Source organism: Anoplophora glabripennis, unplaced genomic scaffold, assembly GCF_000390285.2.
Source record: "Anoplophora glabripennis isolate ALB-LARVAE unplaced genomic scaffold, Agla_2.0 scaffold115, whole genome shotgun sequence".
NCBI classification, from domain to species: domain Eukaryota; kingdom Metazoa; phylum Arthropoda; class Insecta; order Coleoptera; family Cerambycidae; genus Anoplophora; species Anoplophora glabripennis.
This window is the reverse complement of record NW_019416234.1, coordinates 469,932-491,865: the sequence shown is the minus strand read 5'-3', so window position 1 is coordinate 491,865 and position 21,934 is coordinate 469,932. Positions and strand designations below refer to the sequence as shown.

The window sequence follows — 21,934 nt, the reverse complement described above, 5'->3', positions numbered from 1 at the left end:
ACAATTTTAGACGTATCGCAGCAAATCTGCGCTTTTACAGAAGCGGCTTTCTCTAATAATTATGCCAATTCTTTTACCTAGGATATCAGTATTGAAAGTAAAATGGTTACAATACAATTTTAAAGTCTGTCGAGACGCGACGGATTGAATATCATTTTATTTCATTAGATCTATTTTCCTGTCTCTCTCAAATGCTCTTACCAATCCCAGCAGTAATTTACCTTATCTTCACTATTTCACTATTTTAGAAGATGTTTGAGTATTTTACTAAAAATGATCTGGTAAATCAGTTTTTAGGCTACGCATTCGGATTCTGTATCAATAAACCAACAATATCTATGTACTCATGTCTCTAATACAGAACATTTTTGTGGGGTTATGTAGTTATCAGATATACGAACGTGTTAAATCTAAGTTCTTTAATAATTATACATACAATTAATTTCCTGATTGTGAAAAACGCATTTATTTGTATTTTTAATGAGTAATATTGACATTGAACTAATATTCCCTGTATTATTCGTAAACTGTATTATAGATGAATAAAGTTACGCATTTTATTGATGGATCAGCAATATATGGTTCTACACTTGAGCAAGTGTCAGAACTTAGGAGTTTTGAAGGTGGAAAACTAAAGGTGTTCTACGATTATGGAAGAGAATTGTTACCCCTTACGAAAGATTCGGATGCATGTTTAACAATGGAAAGAGGATCTGCGTGTTTCAGTTCCGGTAATACAATTCATATAGGATATAACTGACAATTTTTCCAGAATAAAACTCATTGCCCACACCTTTGCTTACTATTACCTTTTACAAAACTAATTCAGATTTTGTAGAGGGTTTGGGGTTTACTGACAATAAAATTTAAAATTAACAAAATGGTAAATGAAGTAAAATATAATTAATTGTTATAACCATATAATTCTCAGAATATTTCATTTCAATAAAGACCGGTTCTATACCAATATATCGTACTACAGAGCCTTCATAAATGATTGCAATCCACGTGACCAGGAATTTTGTTTCGAACACTAATTTTATTTCCTTCTACTTTCGGTAAAATAAAAACAATAAGATCAAGATTACATTAAAACATAACATTCTGTTTCACCAGTTGCGATTGGTGTAATTGTTCACGAGAATCTATTCAAGCAATCAGCGATCGTATTATCTCGAGTGTAAAAGTAACGGTTTGCTATTGTTCATTGTAAACGAATCATTAATATTGGTGACGCCAAGATTTAGGAATTTTTCGTGAAATGTTGGGTTGCCTAAGCTTGGCGATGAAGTGGCTTGTAAACATTTATGAAGGCTCTGTAGAAACAATTCGCACATAGGTACAAATTTTCTCTCAATTTTACTCAATAATGTATCAATTTCTGTCCACACCCAATTGAGTGAAATTTTTACTCTATTAGTACGAGTATAACTGAGTGAAACCATTGCATCAGAAATGAGTGAGTTTTACTCAAATCCAAGTGAGTTTTGACTCTATTCTGAGTATGTGAAACCAATTTAGAGTTGACTTTTTCTCTAATATGATTTAAATGTAACTATTATTAAGTCATTTTTTACTCAGACTTGGTTTTTAATTAACTAAAATATATCACTCATAAATGATTAATTAGTTATACAATGTTGAAATTAATTAAACGCTATACAGCGTGTTCTGCAAATGATGAACTTTTAGATTAAGAGAGATATTGTAAAAATAATGTCTCAAATCCACATTTTTTTTGATAGTATATATTAACCCTTGATGTTAAGAGGTGAAAATCAGTATTTTGTAATATTTGTTTTGTAATTTATTAAATTTGTATAATTATTAGAAATTAGGTCTACTAATGTGTACAATGTACTTAATAAGTACTTTACCATATTATTAACAGTTTTGCACCACTTTATATTTAGTAGAGATTCGCAGACACCCAGTTCTATTGAGAAAATGGAGGTCTTGACCACCCTATTTATATTGACAGTGTATTGACAGTCAATTAACAATTGATGATATTCCATAGCTTGCAAATCTGTACCTCAACCTTTCATATGCAGTCTCTTAAGACATAAACTTTGAAAATCAGAATTCTGTGCATTTAAGTCTTGATGAGTGGCATGAGGTTACCCAAAAAATACCAGAAACCTGAAATATCGCCCATTTGAAGTAGACCGATCGAAATAACTCATTTATAGGAGAAAAAAAAATTGTTACCTGGACTTTTATAAGTGGAAATGGTAAAGGGGCTTATAATAAACGNTCAAATCCAAGTGAGTTTTGACTCTATTCTGAGTATGTGAAACCAATTTAGAGTTGACTTTTTCTCTAAAATGATTTAAATGTAACTATTATTAAGTCATTTTTTACTCAGACTTGGTTTTTAATTAACTAAAATATATCACTCATAAATGATTAATTAGGTATACAATCTTGAAATTAATTAGACGCTATACAGCGTGTTCTGAAAATGATGAACTTTTAGATTAAGAGAGTTATTGTAAAAATAATGTCTCAAATCTACATTTTTTTGATAGTATATACCAACTCTTGATGATGTTAAGAGATGAAATTCAGTATTTTGTAATATTTTTTTATTAAATTGGTATAATTTGAAATTAGGTCTACTAATGTGTACAAATTACTTAATAAATACTTCCATATTATTAACAGTTTTGCACCACTTTATATTTAGTAGAGATTCGCAGACACCCAGTTCTATTGAGAAAATGGAGGTCTTGACCACCCTATCTATATTGACAGTGTATTGACAGTCAATTAACAATAATTGATGATATTCCATAGCTTGCAAATCTGTACCTTAACCTTTCATAGGTAGTCTCTTAAGACAAAAACTTTGAAAATCAGAATTCTGTTCATTTAAGTCTTGATGAGTGGCATGAGGTTACCCAAAAAATACCAGAAACCTGAAATATCGCGCATTTGAAGGTGATTTGTGGAAAGTCCTTGCATCAGAACTTCTTCTAACACTGAAATTCGTTTTCAGAACATCAAAATACATAGGAAAAATCGGGTCTGATCTAAAAGACAAAAACTTTTTTTTGTCGGCCTGTGTTATGCAAAAATTTGTTTCATTCAGAACCGTAGGTACTAATGTTTCTCCGTTGTATAATTATTGTTGTTGAAGATATAACTTTTTGATATAAGATATTAATAAAATACTGTCTTTTTATTACAGTATCAACTCCACACCCGGTGTAAGTTGCGGCAACAGGAAATGTTACTTAGAAGTTCTGAATAAAAAAGTATTTTCATTGATATCTCTAATTGTTTAATAAACTCTCGTTTTTTGTAATACTTTTGTCAGTTATCTGACTATTTCATCAGCTCTTTGACTATTTATCTTTTTTTAATTTAAGTTGGGTTAGATTCAGTTTTCAGAAGTTTAATATTGTTTTTTAGGCGATACTCGAACAAATCAAATGGTTACACTGGTTGTCATCCATACGATTTTTATGAGGGAACATAACCGCATAGCTAACGTTTTAAAGGATTTGAATCGTCACTGGGATGACGAGACAATATTTCTAGAGGCACGTCAAATTGTTGTTTCAGAGATACAGGTCATTGTTTACAAAGAATTTCTACCAGTATTGCTAGGTAAATAAACATCTTGTTTTTATGTTGCGATTAATATCAACAATTTATTTCGTTAAATTTCAGGTGATTTGACCATGGAAGATTTCGATTTATATCTGAAAAGCGATTACGAATATTCTTTTGATTATGATGAATATGTAGAACCTTCTATTATTAACGAATTTTCCACCGCCGCTTATAGATTTGGACATTCAATGGTAAATGGATTGCTTAAGTAAGTGCCTCTGGTAAATGTTGTAGTTAACATTATAATTTTTACTAATCTGATCAATAATATAACTAATGTATTCTTTATGTCGCCACACTTAATAGATATTATAAACAGAAGTACAGTTTTTATCAACTTGTCACAAATATAATTATATTGTGTTATTTCTTTCAGATTGTTTGGACCAAAAAAGGTTGAAGAAGTTATATTCATTCCAGAAGTAATGTTTTATCCAGGTCGTATGAGAATGCGTACATTTTTAGATGAAGTACTGACCACGTTGACTACAGAACCTATTCAGGATGTTGATGAATCTCTGTCTGCAGCTGTAAGTTCATTTTATAATAATACATACAGGGTGAAATATAAATGTGTACATATTTTTAAACAATGCAGTTTACTGGGTAGACCGTGTAATCAATAGTTTTCTTTTTCTACAAAAAATTAATAGAATACAAATCAAACTTAAAATACATAGATTTTTATTAAAAGACTTGAAGAAGACTGCTGACTTTATTGTATCTATAATACAACAATTAAATTTTAATGGTTTTTTATATATCAGAGGCAAGAATTGATATGCCTCCATATTTGGATAAGACAAGTGCACTGATTATAGAGGTACTTTATCAAGATATAGGGATTTTAACTCTCAGTAATGTCAAATTGACTAAGTACTACAATAATTATTGTTCTTATCTACACCAAAATCATGGCTTAACATATATCTTTTTGGGCTATTTATATATAAAAAAAACTATTATAATTTAATTGTTGCAGTTTGATAAATAGAAATATTGAATTCAATTAAATGTAAAATTGTATTCAAAATTCAAATGTATGTTTCACGATTGGCCCCAAAGTGATAGTTAATTGCGGTACTTTATCAATATCTTTAGCTTTCTGTGTCAATGTAGAAGCTTTAATGTTCATGAATCATGAATTTAGTTCTCGAGTCTAGGGGCACGTAACAAAAAAAACAGGTGGCTTGTTTAAACTATTATAACAGGATAATAAAGGTATAAATAGGTAGGTACGAGCCCAGATTCATATCGTTTGGCTCGATGTTATTTTTTGATAATGTTTTTGAAACAAACACTTTACACTATGGATACGACAATTATCCTTTATTGGCAATATGTAGGCCTTAATTAACAACATGTGTAACACATCTTAACAAATTTTTAAGAAAAATAAACAAGTACTTAATCTAATTAATCTGAACACGCCAATCCCAATGTCTTTTGGGTCAGGTTAACTATGTGGTCATCTATCAAGCTTTAACTTGACAGCATAGCAAAAAACTAACTGCTCACATGATTTTCTAGACAAGCGTTGCGGTAAGCAAACAGTCAGTACTATACAAGTTATTACGTACTAGTGGGAATTATTTTATTATACATATTTAAAACATATTTGTACACAATCAAAGTAAATGTTTCAAATTAAATATTCACTATTTTTGTATATGTGTGTAAAAAGTATTAAATAAAAACCAATGAGGTGTTCACTTTTGTGTTTTATGTTCTAAATTAATAAACAAAATTTTGGACTTTCTTAATAAATCAGAGTGCCGGTAGGTAAGCTTTATAAGCTTTTATAAAATTGGTGGCGTAAGAGCTAAGTATAAATGGCAGCATAAGAGCGATGTGTGAGCTTTGAGCTCGGTTTGATTATTTTTGAGAGAATTATAACTCGACATGTATTTTTAGGAATTTATGAGCTTTATTATGCATTAAATTTGTAGTAGCGATGGAATCAAATGTTTATGTTGCTTATACGATACAAGTAAACAATTTAGATCAAGTACACACTCTGCGGTGTTCCTGGGCTGACGTTCGTACGCTGATGATGTAGATTCCGCCAGGCGGCCTAGTGTGTGGTGCCGTCTGGATCCAAAAAATTGTAGATTTAGAAAACTGCATCGTCGACGATTAAGGGAGCCTCTTAAGGGTTGAAGGGCTGACAATTGGTATGGTTATCACAGGCCCTAAGGTCATTTATGGGTGCAAATTTGAAGATTCTGGGACATTCTTATTTTCGCCCACTTTTTTTGAAATGTTGGCGGGAAGAAATCTGATGTGCGTCGTTGTCATCATCCGAAGGAATCGTCTCATCCTGGCTTCATCGCGGAGAATTTTGGAAAGGTGGGGTGTCGCATGCGCTTCTGCATCGTCTTGGCACCTGACTTTGGCTTTGTTTGCATACGAAAATTGAAACCTTCCCTGTGGACAGCATTTCTCTAAATTTTGGACATTTTAAATAAATTACTACTTTCACTGGATTTAAGTATATCGCTTATTACACCCGTTGTTGAAATATATGTATATGTATACATTTAAGATTCACTCTGTATAATTGTAATAGTCATAACATATCAAACGCATAAGTTTTCTGTCACCTGTTTAAAATTATTATATTTGACAAATTTTACCTATAATTTCTGATCTTATTTATTAGCTCACCAACTATTTATTCCGAGCGGGAAATCCGTTTGGGGTCGATTTGGGCGCTGTTAATATCCAGCGAGGAAGAGATCACGGATTGAGGGCTTACAACGATTACAGAGAATTAGTTGGATTGCCTCGTTACACCTCGTTCGATGATTTTGGTCCTGAGGTGAGTAGTTGCTTCTGTTCTGTAAGATACCTTAAGCGGCCCTTCCAATTATTAGAGTAACTAGATTAGATCGATTTCATTCTTCTTATTATTATTATACAGGGTGATTCACAAACGCTGATCAAAAATGAAACCTCGTATTCTTTGGTGAATTTTGGTGGTGGTATAAGGTTTTTATCAAGGACGCTTCGTTAAAAAGATACAAAGTGTCAAACTTAAAAAAGTAGTATTAAAATTCAACAAAGAATACGAGGTTTAATTTTTGGTCACCGTGTATATACATAAATATAGATTCTTCTAAATATTAATGAGTATGTACAATGATAATACCCTACAAGAAAAAAATAAGCGAAATAGTTAAAAATATGGCACTCAGTCCCCATTTTCTCGAAGGCACTATAAATGGACAAATATATCTTCAGTTTTTACAAGAACATCTAATACTTACTTTAGTACTTTTAGTCCAGTCGGTATCTGTTTCGGAATGGATGTTTTATACAGTAACATTAATGTTTGTTGGAAATAGTTCTAAATATTATGTAAAATGATAATGGCGATATGCGCCCGTTGAAAAAGTTGCATAATTGTTAGCGCAAAAAAAAAAATTTCTCCCTTCTTTCATGTATTACTTATGTAATAGTTGGGACTCCAAAGGATATGTCTAAAAATTGGGAGCTCAAAAAATCATTGGTTTTACCGTGAGAGAGAATTGAAAAATAAATATAATTCTGTATTTTCTTAATTAACAATTGAATTGTGCGAAATCTACCCGGCCGATTTTCGATGAAAAAAATTACTGCGACACTACCATATCATGAAGTACTCAGAACCATACTTTTTATATGACTGCTCTAAAGTCAAGGTCCGAAATAAATTCATGAAGAATACATCTTTTTTCACGATTTTTTTTCGGTTTGTACTGTATTGCAGCAACAATAATGCACATAAAAATTTCGGACCACTTTTATTATGAGGAGAATCTCAAAACGAAACTTTTTTCCCTTTGACTTTTTTCTCTAATGTTAATTTTATCCGAGTTATACATCAAAGAAGGGAAAAAGATGCGCCTTTTTATTTTTTTTTACATTTTCTTGCGCCAACAATTATGCATAACTTTTTCAGCTGGCTTATATCACAATTATCATTTTATATAATATTTAGAACTATTTCCAACAAAAATTAGCGTTACTATGTGAAACATCCGTACAACCTACTTTTAAAACAGATATCGACTGGACTATTTTATTTCTGAATATAAACAATTGTATGTGAGGGTATCTTAACGAATTTCTCCAAATAAGTAAATTGGAAGATATAAATCTCTTGAATGACCACCAAGGTCGCCTGATCTTATACTGCTAGATTTTTTCTTTTGAGTCATCTAAGAAAGGTAGTGTAGGTATATAGTGTTCAATAATATAAATATGTGTAGGGTGTTCCATTTAAAAAAAGTGGATGACGTCACCGCAAAAAAACAAATTTAAAAGATGTGAAATTAACTTAAAAATTGACCTATCTAAGGAATATCCCATATTCCGAAATAATGAATTTATTCCATACTTTATACACTATATTCTACTCGAGATGATATATTTTTTCGTTCCTTAATTCTTACATTCTGTAAATGTCGTCAAATAATCTAGGTTGAATAGAACGTATTTACAAAGAAAATATATCTATTGTTTTAACTCGTTTTTGAACTCTACAGTATCGAATAATGGAATAAAACAACACATTTTTTTTCTGTTGAATTCTGTTCACAAACACAAATAAACCTTCAAACTGTACGTGATGAATAAGCCCCTAGGGCTATTAATGAATTTGTTATGGCCCAAATATGCCGAATTTCCGTTGCCAGTTTGATCAGCTCATTACAGAGAATGTAAGTTTATATTACCTTTACACTTAGTTGTTCTTAGACTGAAAGGTGACAAAAGTTCATAAACTTTAATATTTTGAAAATAAAGTACAATGTAAAAAAAATCGGTGTGAGTGAAAGCAATAAAGGTACGGAGTGAATTCATTGAGTGAGACGACTGAGTGCATTTTTGCACAATATTGAGCGTTTTGATAATTTTACTCATTTGTGATAATGTAAAGTAATGGAATGGGACCCCATCCCATTCTATGGTTGTCGTTTGTTGTCTTTATCTTTTCCCATCGTCTCCATTAGGTAATCTCGTGGCGTGGTGTATGGCCGTACTGGGCAAGTATCCGTTTATCCAATTATTTTGGTGACAATTGTGTTTAAATGTGGTGGTCTGATCACAATAATTAAAAACAATAATATATTGGGTCTCGATAAATATTTGTTTAAATAAACGGATAGTTTACTTACTTACATATTTGTAACGTATAATATAGGTTATGGCAATATATTCGTCCGATCAGTTAACCAGTTCATTCAATCGAGATCTAAATATTGTCTCTGAAACAGATCTTTGTAGAAACCACTGCGGCAGCTTAGTAGTTTATGACATTGATACACTGATATTTAAATTCAAATTTAAAGATTAACTCAAAACTACTCAATAATACATAGTTAAATTTCGAGAACAAGTCAACTCTTAATTGGCTTTATATACTCAGTATAGAGTCAAAAGTCACTCACTTGATAGGACAAACTCGGATTCACTCATTTCTGTTGCAATAGTTTCACTCGTAGAATTTTAGTTGTACTCATACTAATAGAGTGAATATCGGGTGTGGAACGAAATTGATACATTTATTGAGTAAAATTGAGTGAAACTGAGTGATTTTTTTTTACAATGTACCTACAAATATATTTTATAATTTTCAGAAAGGAGCTAAACTGAGTAATCTGTATGCTACAGTAGATGACATAGACTTATGGATTGGAGGATTACTTGAGGAGAAAGCTGTTGGAAGCATCCTAGGGCCAACCTTTAAGGATATTATTGCCGAACAGTTCTCTAGATTAAAGAAAGGGGATAGGTATTTCTTTGAAAATGCACCTAGCATCAACCCAGGTCATTTCTCTACAGGTAATGGTTTAGTTTTACGAAATAATATTTTTCTTGGCCTTCAACAATATTATTAATCAGTTTAAAACCGAATTCAAACGACACGCCTATTTGGTAATTATTTGCCGTTTAGTATGTCACTTATTTATCGATATTTTCATTATTTATTGGGTATTTTGTCACCTGTGGAAAATATAATTAAATATAGCCTTCCGCCAAAAGGATCAGTTAAAGGTTATTTTTATGGTAATAGTTTTGCCTAATCGAAATGAAGATTCGTTTTTCATTATTTTTGACAGTTGAAATGTATCTATTTTTGTCTGATTCCAAACTTAGATATAACGTATGATATTTATTACTATTATTACTTACCCAATTTTTTAGTATTTGTAGCCACCAAGGATCCAATTTTCTTTCTACAAAATTTGGACGAACTCAATGGAATTATATAATCGTTTTCTCAAGCGTGTTTGCAAATTTTTGATTTATCAATTTCTCGTTTTTTAATAATCTTTGTGCTGATCTATTCTAATTTTTATAGGCCGAGAGGTCTCTACATCATAATTTTCATTGCACTCGCGAAGTATGCTATTGTCTTGGATTGTGATAGGTCCGTTACTTTGGTTATGATTTTTGATTGGTCTGACTGCCTAGCGATGGATTTGACCTATCATCATTAACCCTCAGCAAGCTGAGAGGGTCGAAAATCCTAATAATGAGATCGGATGGAGCTTTTGGATCTGGTTCCATTTTCACCTGGGGTGCTGGAATGTTATGCACCAGCTCGCCGGTAAGGAGATTTCCAGGAAGCTCGTGTGTTTCTCCCTTTACGCTTACCACAAGCAACGTTAGGGATAGATGACGTGAAGACATTCGCTCTTCCTCCATTGATAACGGGATTAGGCTTGGCTGTGGGATAATGGCCCACACTCAAATTTTTTGTGACCTAAAACGTACTTTGGACATTTGCACTTTGAACGTGAATATTTGCATGATTTAAATGTTTGTCTGTAACTGGTTTTTGACTGAACCCTGTATATGATTACACTATGTTTATATTACTAGTGTCAGGTCTGCTCTGGTGTCTGAATATCAATGTCTTTTTGCAGTGATTGAACTCGGTTTGTTAATTTTTGAGAGAATTATAACTCCAAATGGCTTTTTAGGAATTTGTGAGCCTTATTTATGCATTAAGTTTGTTAATGGAATGAAATGTTGATATTTTTTAAACAATACAAGTAAACAATTAGATCGAATACCACTTTGGCCAGATATCCAAATGGTGGGGGTTCTGACAAGCCACTGCAGACTTAGGAGGCATTTAAGCTTAATAGGAATTGAGGAGGACCCTCTATGCCCGAAATGTGGCGAAGGGGAGGACACCCTTGTCCACCTTCTGGGACAGTGTGCAGCCTTTGGGAGAATAAAGTCTTTGGTGCTGAAGAGCTGCAAGGGGTTGAGGTGAGAGACCTTCCATGGACCAAAATCCTGGCGTTCATTAGGGCGTCGGGTAGGTTCGAGGAGGGTCAGAGGCAGAGAGTGGTTAGGTGATGGGACGGCGGGGTAGGCAAAAAGGGCCCACTCGTGGCCTAATTGCCAGGCTGAGGCCGCCCCTTTACTACTACTACTTGGCCAGATATCCGTACGGTGGTTCTAAACTGTCGTGTTTCTGCACTGACGTTGGTACGCCGGTGATGTGGATTTCGCCAAATGGTTATTTAGGGGTGCGAGTTTGAAGATTCTGGGATGTCTTTATTTTCGCTATATCTTGGAAAGGTTAGCGAAAATTCTGGAGTCCTTATGCTGTTGGCAGCCTCGGACATACGTCGTTGTCATCGTCCGAAGAAACGAGGGACTTTTGGTGACAATAGTCAACCTGGCGGCTTTGGCGAAAAATTTTGGAAAGATAGGTGTGTCGCATGCGCGTTTACATCATCTAGGGTATCTGGGGCGCGTTGACGGTAATCAGTTCTTCCTCGTCATTGTGGTGGCAGAATTTTTAAATCATGCATGAAATTTACTGATAACTCTGCGCAGTTGAAGGGGTGCAGCGCTCTGTGGCATGCGTGGTAGCATCGTAGGGTGCGTCTAGGATGATTGTGGCGGCAATCGCAACATATGTGGGGTCTTAGCGGGAAACATTGGAAAGATTGGCGAAATGTGAACGTCCTAGGAGTGGCGTAGTAGGTTGTCTGCTATAGTTTGTCTATCTTTAGATACTATTTAGCAAGAGCTGCGCCTTGTCTTGAATTTATATTATGCTAGCGGAAGTTGCGCTATGGGGGTAGGTCTGTTGAAGGATTGTTGCAAGTTTTCGAAACATGCGAAATTTTTAAGTATCATGAATGCAATTTTCTGAATTTTGAAAATCATTACTTGGCACTGGTGATTTTCCATAATTTGTTGGTAATTCTAAGGCATGCCACGGCTACAAACAACTGTGTATTTAAGAAGTTCCAATTTGTGCATAATGATGATTTTAATTTGAGAAGCTAATAATAAAATATACATTTTATTAAAATATTCAAGAATTAACCTTATGAAGTTATGACATGGACTTGTAAAATACTGTAAACTTCACATTGAATTCAAACAAAAGGTAAAGATATAGTAGAACATCTCACTGTGCTGAAAATCCTTTATGCGTGGCCGTCATAGACTACAATAAAAAATCTGCTATTGAATAAATGGCAAACAGTCCTTTGTGGCCACACGTACCGACTGGCCTCCGGGGTGGGATTCCCTAACGAAATTATAGCGGATGCAAGAGTGCAGGGTTATTCTTTGATTTTACAAAAACAGAACGAACGTCCGGTCATTAGAAGCAGTGGCAGAGTGCGTTTAGCCTTTTTTAAATGTAAAGAACATTGTGTATTTTTATGATTAAGAACATTTATAAGCTTTAACTAGGATAAAAATGACGAATTGTTTTAATATCATTTCCTTGTTCTTTTATGGGACGTGGTGTGACAACCTCATTAGTCCCTATAGTCTAATTACTAATTAGGCTATATATGTCGCTTATATTTTTATATAGTAACCACCGGACTCTAATAAACAGGCAGATGACATTTCGACCCTGCAAAAGGAATAGTTTTTCTTCATTCTAAAACCATTTTAAGTCGTATTTTACAGATATTTTGTTTCTCTACTCTGGTGTTTTTAGTTTAACCCCAGTTCAATTTTTAATTTAATTTTTTAGGGCACATATTTCTTGTTATAATATTTTTCTTTTCAATTTGCAGTAAACTTTAGAAACAATTAAGTTATTAATCGTATAAAAATATTAGCTGAGTGTTGATAACTGTATTTTATTGTCCCTGTTAATCTAATTTGATCAGCTACTACGCGGTATATACTCGTATAAATGTGGATTTGAAAACGAAAAATACTACCTAAATGTAACAAGGGCTCTCGAAACTGTTAAAATATGCCTATACAAGATCTGAGTTTTTATAAGGACAGGGATGGATGAATGTATGGACAATATTGTCTTTTTCTATGCAATATCCAAGAAATTTCACCGGTAGCAATATATGTATGTGTCCTTTTCAAAAACGATTTTATTGGTGGTGTCACAGAAAATATGATTAATGTTTTAATATTCTATTGTATTTATTTCGATTTATAAAAAATTTTAAATTAAATTAATTTATAAGAAAGTTTATTCTTTAGGTGCTTTTCTGGTTTAATTAAAAAATAAAATATAAATGTCACATTTAGATGGGCACAAAAGCTTAATTTTCAAAACTGTTTTGCTTTTAGAAAGTGAATCATTGTGTAACTAGTGTTTATTGTATTCGTATATTTATCTGATTAGTGTTACAGTGATAGGCAGTGTAATGTTATTGACCACCACAGATACATGTTTGGATATTATTTAACTTCAGTTATTATTTTTTTACGTAAGTAACTATCATGTTACATGTCATGTTCAACTGAAATTGTATGTTTTTTAATTTTCGCAGGTTGTTATTTCATAATTAAAAGAAATATTCCAGGGGCCTGATTTCATATAACTTGATTAATCTGTGTGTCGGAAACATTTGTTATTTAATTCTATCTTTTCCATAAGTTTTTCCTTCGCGTGTAACTTATTAAATCACTAATAAGTAACCAATGTGTTTCATATTTTTAAAATACATTTATCTAAACAAGTGTTGTATCATCTTATCCATTATTTATTTTTCTTTCAGATCAGCTCTTTGAACTTCGGAAAGCCTCGATGTCACGATTAATTTGCGACAACAGCGACGGTATATTATTAGCCCGACAAGCATCTAATGCTTTCAGAAAACCAGGTGTGCCGGGGTGAGTTTTCTCCTTAATAACTTCCTAAATAGCATCAGCCCTGAATTGTGCGAATAAAAATGCGATACTATATTCTGATCTTCGTGCCTCCTTTGGAAATTCGCAGAAATTACTATTTCAAACTTCCAACCCCGGTGACTCAGGAAATTAGTTCAATAAATGTACAGTGCGTTCGTGATAATGTGACAGGAGGCCCTAGAATTTTTATTTTTCTGTATACTCAAATATACTTTTATCTAAGATAGTGGCAAAAGTGGCAGTTTTTATATAATTTTCAGTGTCAGGATCATTTACATAACATTCTTTTTTTATCTTTCTATCTAGAAAAAAAATGGTAAAGGCCAAAAACGTAGTAATTTTTTGCAATATTAAAGATGTTATAAAAATAAATTGAATGTAGCATTTTGCAGATATAAACTAAACTTATGGTTTGTTACATAGCATATTCTGTCATTTTTTTGGCAATCTGCAGTTATTTCTGATTATAATATACCTACAGTATCATACATTTGCCTTGACAGTTTGCACTATTTTCATCTGTTTACTGACTTTCCACAATAAACAACGTCAAGATTGCTATAGAACTACAACTGTTAAATTTACTAAACAATATTTTAAATGTCTGGGAAAAAATCTTATATTGTAAAAAGTATCCCATCATACTGTTCTAAACAAATAACATAACACTCTTGTTGATAGTATTAACTGCTTTCAACATTTTCTTCCTTAAGCCACATAAGTTATTAGGTCGTTCTTTATTTTTTATCTACTACCATACAGGAACAACTTCGGGGCAAATTAGGGTGTCCCAAAATTCAAGCAAGAAATAATTTTGACAGAAAACGTAGGTTTTTAATTAAAAATTGTAGGTAATTGTTTTATTGTTTCATGAAGTATACAGTATAGGGTTATGTTTGGGTAAATGACATATACGGCTTTGCTGACACGCCCGCGCTATTTTGTCGAAATTTTCCATGACCGTTTTGCAAAAATGCGGCTGAATTTCGTCCATGCATCGCTCAATTTCCTCCTTCAAGGCATGGGAAGTCCTGGGCTTTTTGACATCGCATGATCTGGGCGGCCAATTTTGATCACCAAAACGGGAAATTACACGACCAGGAAATGACTCATGCAGTAATTGAATTGTTTCTCGGACTGTATGGCATGTGGTACCGTCTTGTTGAAACGGTATGTCTACATTCATATCTTGCAACTTAGGCCCAAAAAACTTAATTATCATGTCGCGATAACATTAACCATTATTGCCTGACCAGTTGCATTTTCGAAGAAGAATGGTCCGATAATGCATTCACTCCAATATCTGTACCAAACAGTGACACTTTGTGGATACATTTGTGTCTCAACAATTACTCGTGGATTTTTTGAACCCCAGCTGCGACAATTTCGTCGATTAACGAAACCATCGAGATGAAAATATGCCTCATCGCTGAAGACGATTTTGTTCGAAAAATCAGCATCCACTTGTTCCATACATAAGCTTCAGTTCTTGAGTCAGTTGAACTTTGTATGTATGAAGATACAAATCTCTTGAGAGACCTTCTCGAAATATCCAAATTTTGACCACACCCACGTTGCTGAATTGATGTTCCTGGGTGCTTAGTGTCCCTGAATTTTTCAATTAGTCTTCACAGTAGCTGATGAAGTTGAAGCACTATTCCGACCATACTTTGTATGAAGATTGGAAACTTATAGCTTTTAAAATATTGCTCAACATTGAAAACGAGTTGTTCTTTAGTGTAACACATTATTAATAATGCTGAACTGTAATCTGTCAGGCTGTCTTTTTTTTTCGTTGACAATACTTTACCGCACAAATGGCTGAAAATTCAATCTTGCGTGAATTTTGGGACAATTGAAATATTAGCTTTAACAGTTTGCATAATATTTTGGTATAGTTACTTAATAATACAATGTAACAATTCTAATAATAAGGTAACAGTAGTTGTGCCTGAATAGCAATAAGTAATTGTTTTTATAGTATTAACAAAAAAAAAAAACAATCCTTCAGCTCTCTTATAAAGGAACAACTTTTGGTCTCTGCTATTTTTTTCTAAATGAACAGATAAAAAAGTGAGTTGAATGTTATGTAAAATGACCCTGTACAAATGTGTCTTTGAAATAAGGTAATTTTAGTAATAAGGTAATTTTAGTAATCATCGCAAATGCGGCCTGCGTAATAATAATATGCCGCCTCCTCTCCCGCACAAGTCTCCGACTTCTGGGCTAATTCTCGTAATTAGAATGAGGAGTAGAGATATTATATTATTCATTTTTATCAGTTTGTACGTTTATCCTGCAATTAACACAATTTTAACTAGAAATTTTAGGTAGTCCATAGTTCATCTATATTGTGGACAGTACATCAGTAGCAGTACTGGCATTATATGAGAGCATTTCTTTAATTGCATAAATTTTATCTTATACAGCAATTTTGTGATGGGTTAACTCTTTTTCGTAAAATTCTACTATCCGTATACCATGTCTTTTCAACTTGGAAACATCCCTCCCTGCATCTGCAACCATGACTGCAGGTGACCTTCTAAATCTAAACGTATGACTCGTATATTCCTGTGGATTGAATAACTCAAGATATCTAACAATTTTGTTTGTTATTTTTCTATATCTATAGACAGATGATTTTCCATTAGGGTAACTAACGAACAGTCGGTCATGTATTTTCTATAAATTTCAAACAAATTTTTTAAATCTCTCTTCAATAATAAAAATTTCGAGGTCTGTTGCTTCGTGAAGTTGTAATTATAACTATCGACCGACACATTTTGTAAAACTCGTTCCTGCTGTGCGCATCAGCAATGCTAAAAGATGCCACATCTTAAAATTAGGAAATTTCTACTGTAAATGCAGTTTACAGTAAAAAAAATCCTTATTCATTAAATATCCATTATTAACTATAAATTTGTATATTTCATCTTTCCTGTATTCTTTTGATTTCTTGATATGGTGTCCTACACAATATTGCTTCATATAAGCGGTTATCGTAGGAAATTGTTTAACACCGATTTCTCCTTCAGCTCCCAGTAAAGCTTTCACAATGAAATGTTCCAATCGAGGACTCCAGATTTTATAATGATTTGCCCTTTCTAAAATATAAGCACGTGTTTTCACGTTTTCCGTAAAATTTTTCACTTATTTCGAAACACATCAATCGTTCAATCGTATCTATATACCTACACCAATTCATATTTTTATCGTGAATTTTCAGGCATTAAAGTTGACGTTGCCGCGTGCGTAATTCCTGAATTATTTTTTTCTCAACATCTGAGGGGAGAAGGGGATTATTTTGAATTCATCTCATATCGTTCATTTAGCACCCATTATGACAACCTACTAATGATTGATTAAAATTTTTAATAATGTACCTGTTCAGACATGTCAATAAAATAATACTGGCTCTCAAAGTGGCACTTACAAAAAATTGTTATAGCTCTGAACACATTCATACCATTTCTTACGAAAATTTGTACCATCAAATATGAAACAGGTACGGCGCAGGATATAAATTTTATTAAAAAATTCAGGCTGAATTAATACTGGTTATAAGGCTTTAAATACAGTGATTTTTCGGGTTGTTATGTCGTGGCCTGCATACTTGGTCACCGCCAGTTACATAAATTCCTTTCACTTCCTTAGCCTTAGCTAGGGATCTTTGACCTGCCCTTGTTGCTCTCGGGCTAGGCTCAGTGGGAGGCGGACCTGCTATTTGCATCCCTAGGCTCGCCACGATCTTCATTTCGGTTCTTATTGGGTCGAAGGCCGCTACGGACGAAACAGCTCCTGAGGGGCCTCTAGAACTGGTCCCATCCAATATTTCCAAAACACTGGTTGCTAATGATTGATGAATTAGATTAGATAATAAATAAGTTGTCAACGACGTATAAGTAAAAAAAAACATTTAAAAAATTAATACTCGTTTCCTTACGAAGGTAATAATTAACTTTTCCCTTTTATCGACACATTAAAAATAGGGCCATTATCTATCCTGGTTTTCAGATTATGTGATGCAAATAGCCAACAGAATTTTTCACAAAACAAAAAAAAACAAACTGTCTGAATTGAATTTGTTAATTGTATAAGTACACAATTAACAAATTCAACGAAACTTACAAGAAACCAAGTTCACTTTACTCCATAGTCTCACATTAGGTATTATTGTTACTAGTTAGATATACGGGGTATCTCATCATATGAGTATTCAATAATTAATTACCATTTAATTACCAAAATTAACATGGGTCGAGAAATGCTTCCTAAGGGAGCTATGCCCCCCTATATAGGGCCTCAAAAAAATCATTTTTTTTTAAATATTTCCGAAATGGGTCGAAGGAAAATTATGAATTTTTACATCGTGAACGCTCATTAAAAGTGGAAATAGATCATCATAAAATTTTTCAACAATTTTAGTGAACGTGTCTCAATTGGGAGGGTCGTCGGTTAAAATTTGCCCAATTTTTTTAGAATCAAGTGATAAATAATTATTGGACACTAATTATGAGACACCCTGTATATACTCTGAATTTATAACTTCGTATCATTCAAGAATAGAAGATACAGTTCATTTCCCTCCTTGTATGCTGATCGACTGAACCGCGCCATGTTTATTTTAAAAAATAATTCACATTTCATTGTTTTCCTTTTACCCTCACTTCTTTTGATATTATAAACTGAACCTAAAGATAACATTTAAAACAACTTCAATATTTCAGTAATATATTTTTCTGTCTATCTGTATTTTCCATTCGTTTAACAGATAACATTTCGCTACACGTTAATAGCCTAAATACCTCCCATAGACAAAAATACCTCCATCCAATTTAATTACGATAAATATTGCCTAAAGGAAAACAATAGTGCTAAGTTGAAACAACGTTTTATTAAATTATGTGTCAATAAAAACTCCTTGTTAGATCTACATCACCTGCTACTTCTTTACGAAAGCAGAGATGAAAGTCAATAATGGAATATAACGACATTGCTGGAGGAATGAGTTGTGTTTTAACTAGATTAATTTGATTTTGGTTCTGTTTGCATAATGTGTTAAAACATTAAAATAGATAATAACAAACACATTTTATTGGTGGCATTATGGTAATGTGACAAATGAATCTTGTGTGAACAAAAAAGTAAGTAAATAAATTTAATGTCGTGATTAGATCAACTTTTCGATTTATTTTAAATCTGCTTTTGAGCTCTAAAGAACACAATAAAAATATCAATTCTAGAAATGTATTTCAGAAATAAGATAATCAGAAAAATTATTTTGCATAGTGAGAGAAATCCAAAAAAAAAAACAATGAAATAATATTATTACATTATTATTGGCAAAAACTGGACTGTACAGAATTATCATTGAAATTAAGTATTAAAATAGGTATAGAATTAAAAATTAAAATAGATGAAGGCGAATTTGAGATCTCAAAAAGTATTGCATTTATGTAAAATATAAAGGGCGTCCCACATAAAAACCGACACAGGGCAGGTACAAAATATTGTAATTTAATCAAACTTACCTATATACAAAGTTGCACCCTTGAGAAGTTGTTTGCCCCCAAAGTGGGGCCCTAAATTTCGAAAAAAATTAATATCTCTGCAACACTTTACCGTAGAAGAACCAAGTTTAGTACATGATTTAGGTTTATTATTGGTCTTCTTTGACTATGATTTAAAGTTAATTGAAGCACTACAAGGCGTTCATTGGGGATGACTCACCCCTAAAATTGTACCGAACTTGGTTTTCATTGACCGAAATGAAAAATAGTTATATTAATTCACAGCAGAATTTAATTAAATTTTTTTTTTACTCTTGTTAAATTTCAAAAAACTTTAAGGTTTTCAGGAAAAACCGTATTAACCCACACAAGATTTTAACAGTGTTCATTAGAAAATAATGAAAATAGTAGTAATAGTAGCCTTTGTCTTTTAAATTTAGACAATTGGCCAAATAAATTTTACTTCACTTCTTTCCTAATTCTACAAAAAGAAGACAAGTACCTAGGTAGTTTTTAAATAAGCGAATATTGTATTAAGTAAGAAACACAAGTAAATAATAAAAATCATAATTCATATTTTTTCAACAGCAATCAGAGGCTATTGTTGAACAAAAAAAATAAATTCATTGCCTACTACTGACTTTTCGACTATTTTTTATAAGCAGTTAAAGTTTTTTAAAATTTAACAAGAGTAAAAAAAATTTAAAATTAATTTATGCTGTGAATTAATATTATTATTTTTCAATTCAGTCAATGAAAAACAAGTTCGGTACAATTTTAGGGGTGAATTAATGAACACCTTGTAGTGCTTCAGTAAACCTAAATCATGTACTAAATTTGGTTCTTTACGGTAAAGTGTTGCAGATTTTTGGGGGCTAATAACTCCCCAGGGGTGCAAATTTGTATATATGTAAGTTTGGTTAAATTACAATATTTTGGACATCCCTACATGCGCTTGCCCTGTGTCGGTTCTTATGCGGGACACCCTGTATTTTTTCCATAATCACATTATATCTATACCTATTTAAATTAAATTTTATACAGCATTCTATTTTTCAAACTTCATAATTCTCTAACTTTATAAAAATTTTAAAATTTAGAGAAAAATAAAAATTACGATTATTATTGATCAGTTGATCACGAAAAAATATTTTGTAAATGTGTGTGCAACCCTTTTTGAGATGGGATCGAGAAAAACCTAATTTAATTCTTTATTTCCCAAATATATTCCGAAATTTTTTCATTATGAAATGGACCCAAATATCATCCCCTAAAATGGTATGAGTCCCACGGTTTATTATCAAAATACGAGTATGTCATTTTATTTCTAGCACCTCACATATACAATTGTGTTAAAAACATATTTTTAGAAGTTATATACATATATTTTCATTTTTTAAATGAAAAATTTGTAAATCTCTGCCACTCTTCACTCACCCATTTATAGCAGTGTAAAATGGAAGTTTGAAACGAACAAATTACTTATATTTTATTTACCTATATAACACACTTCAACTAAATACAATAATTTTTGCCACATTAATAACACAGACACTCAAAAAAGTGGCCTTTTCTGTGGATGAAACCCATCCATCTTATGTATTTTGACTTTCCGAAATAGGATCTGCCATGAGAAATACATCATTACTCTTCAGCTTTTTAAAATTTGCAAAAACCACATCCTGAGACCTAAAAAAGCAGGCAGAAGGCAAGCAGGCTCTGCATTTAGTCTAGCAACACCTCTGGAACCGAACCGACGCGACGCATGTTCGTGGGGTTTATTGAGGATTTTTGGTGTCTCTTAAGACAAACAATAGGAAATCACCCTTAAAACAAAAAGAGTGGTGCGACCTTATTATACAGGGTGATTCAGGATTAATCTAGATAACTTCAGGAATCGATAGAACAGGTTAAAATAATGTTCATTTATGATATAAATCATTTTCTAAATCGCACCGTTTCGGAGGTAGAGGGCGTTGAAGTAGGAATCTTTTACCCGTTTTTCCTTCATAACTTTTGAACTTAATAATACTTTTAATGATGATTTTCGCAAACGCTAGTTTATACAAATCACTGTGGGTTTTGTTTTTCATGGGTTGCTATAACGTTAAATGAAATTTACGAGGCTGGGGCGCTACACTGTCACGAATTTCATTGAATATCTCAGAAACAAGGCCGAATGTCGAAAAAAAAAACAAGAGACGAAAAAGTTTCAAAATTCTTGAGGCAAAGGTGGTGTGCAGCTGTTTTATTGAATTGAATTACTTATTTTTTTAAGTTTTGAAATAATGTAATAGGGGGTAACACACAAAATATACTTCTAAGAAGGGTAGGTGGTTTAAGAGGCTTATGTAAGATCATAAAGAGTATTTGTATTCCAAATTTCACGTCAGTCGGATGAGAGGTTCAAAAGTTATGAGGAAAAAACGGGAAAAGATTCCTACTTCAACGCCCTCTATATCCGAAACGATGCGATTTAGGAAATAAGTTTATATCAAGAATGAACATTATTTTAATCTGTTCTATCGATTCCTGAAGTTATCCAGATTAAACCTGAATCACCCTGTATATGCCCTAACTTCCTAACCCTAATATCCGTTACAGTTCTTGATGGATATCTGAAACCCCATACCCAAAATCTGCTATAACTTTACACTTACTGGGTGTTT

General features: G+C 32.7%; 1 protein-coding gene across 1 annotated transcript in view; it reads left to right on the top strand.

Moving 5' to 3' along the window:
- Positions 1-21,934, top strand: part of LOC108904368 (chorion peroxidase) — a 43,777-nt gene that overhangs the window by 18,679 nt on the left and 3,164 nt on the right. The window contains exons 7-13 of the mRNA XM_023455551.1: positions 539-731; positions 3,418-3,615; positions 3,679-3,829; positions 3,998-4,151; positions 6,284-6,442; positions 9,243-9,447; positions 13,623-13,737. Coding sequence (XP_023311319.1) covers positions 539-731; positions 3,418-3,615; positions 3,679-3,829; positions 3,998-4,151; positions 6,284-6,442; positions 9,243-9,447; positions 13,623-13,737 — 1,175 coding nt within the window. The remainder of the gene's footprint in view (positions 1-538; positions 732-3,417; positions 3,616-3,678; positions 3,830-3,997; positions 4,152-6,283; positions 6,443-9,242; positions 9,448-13,622; positions 13,738-21,934) is intronic.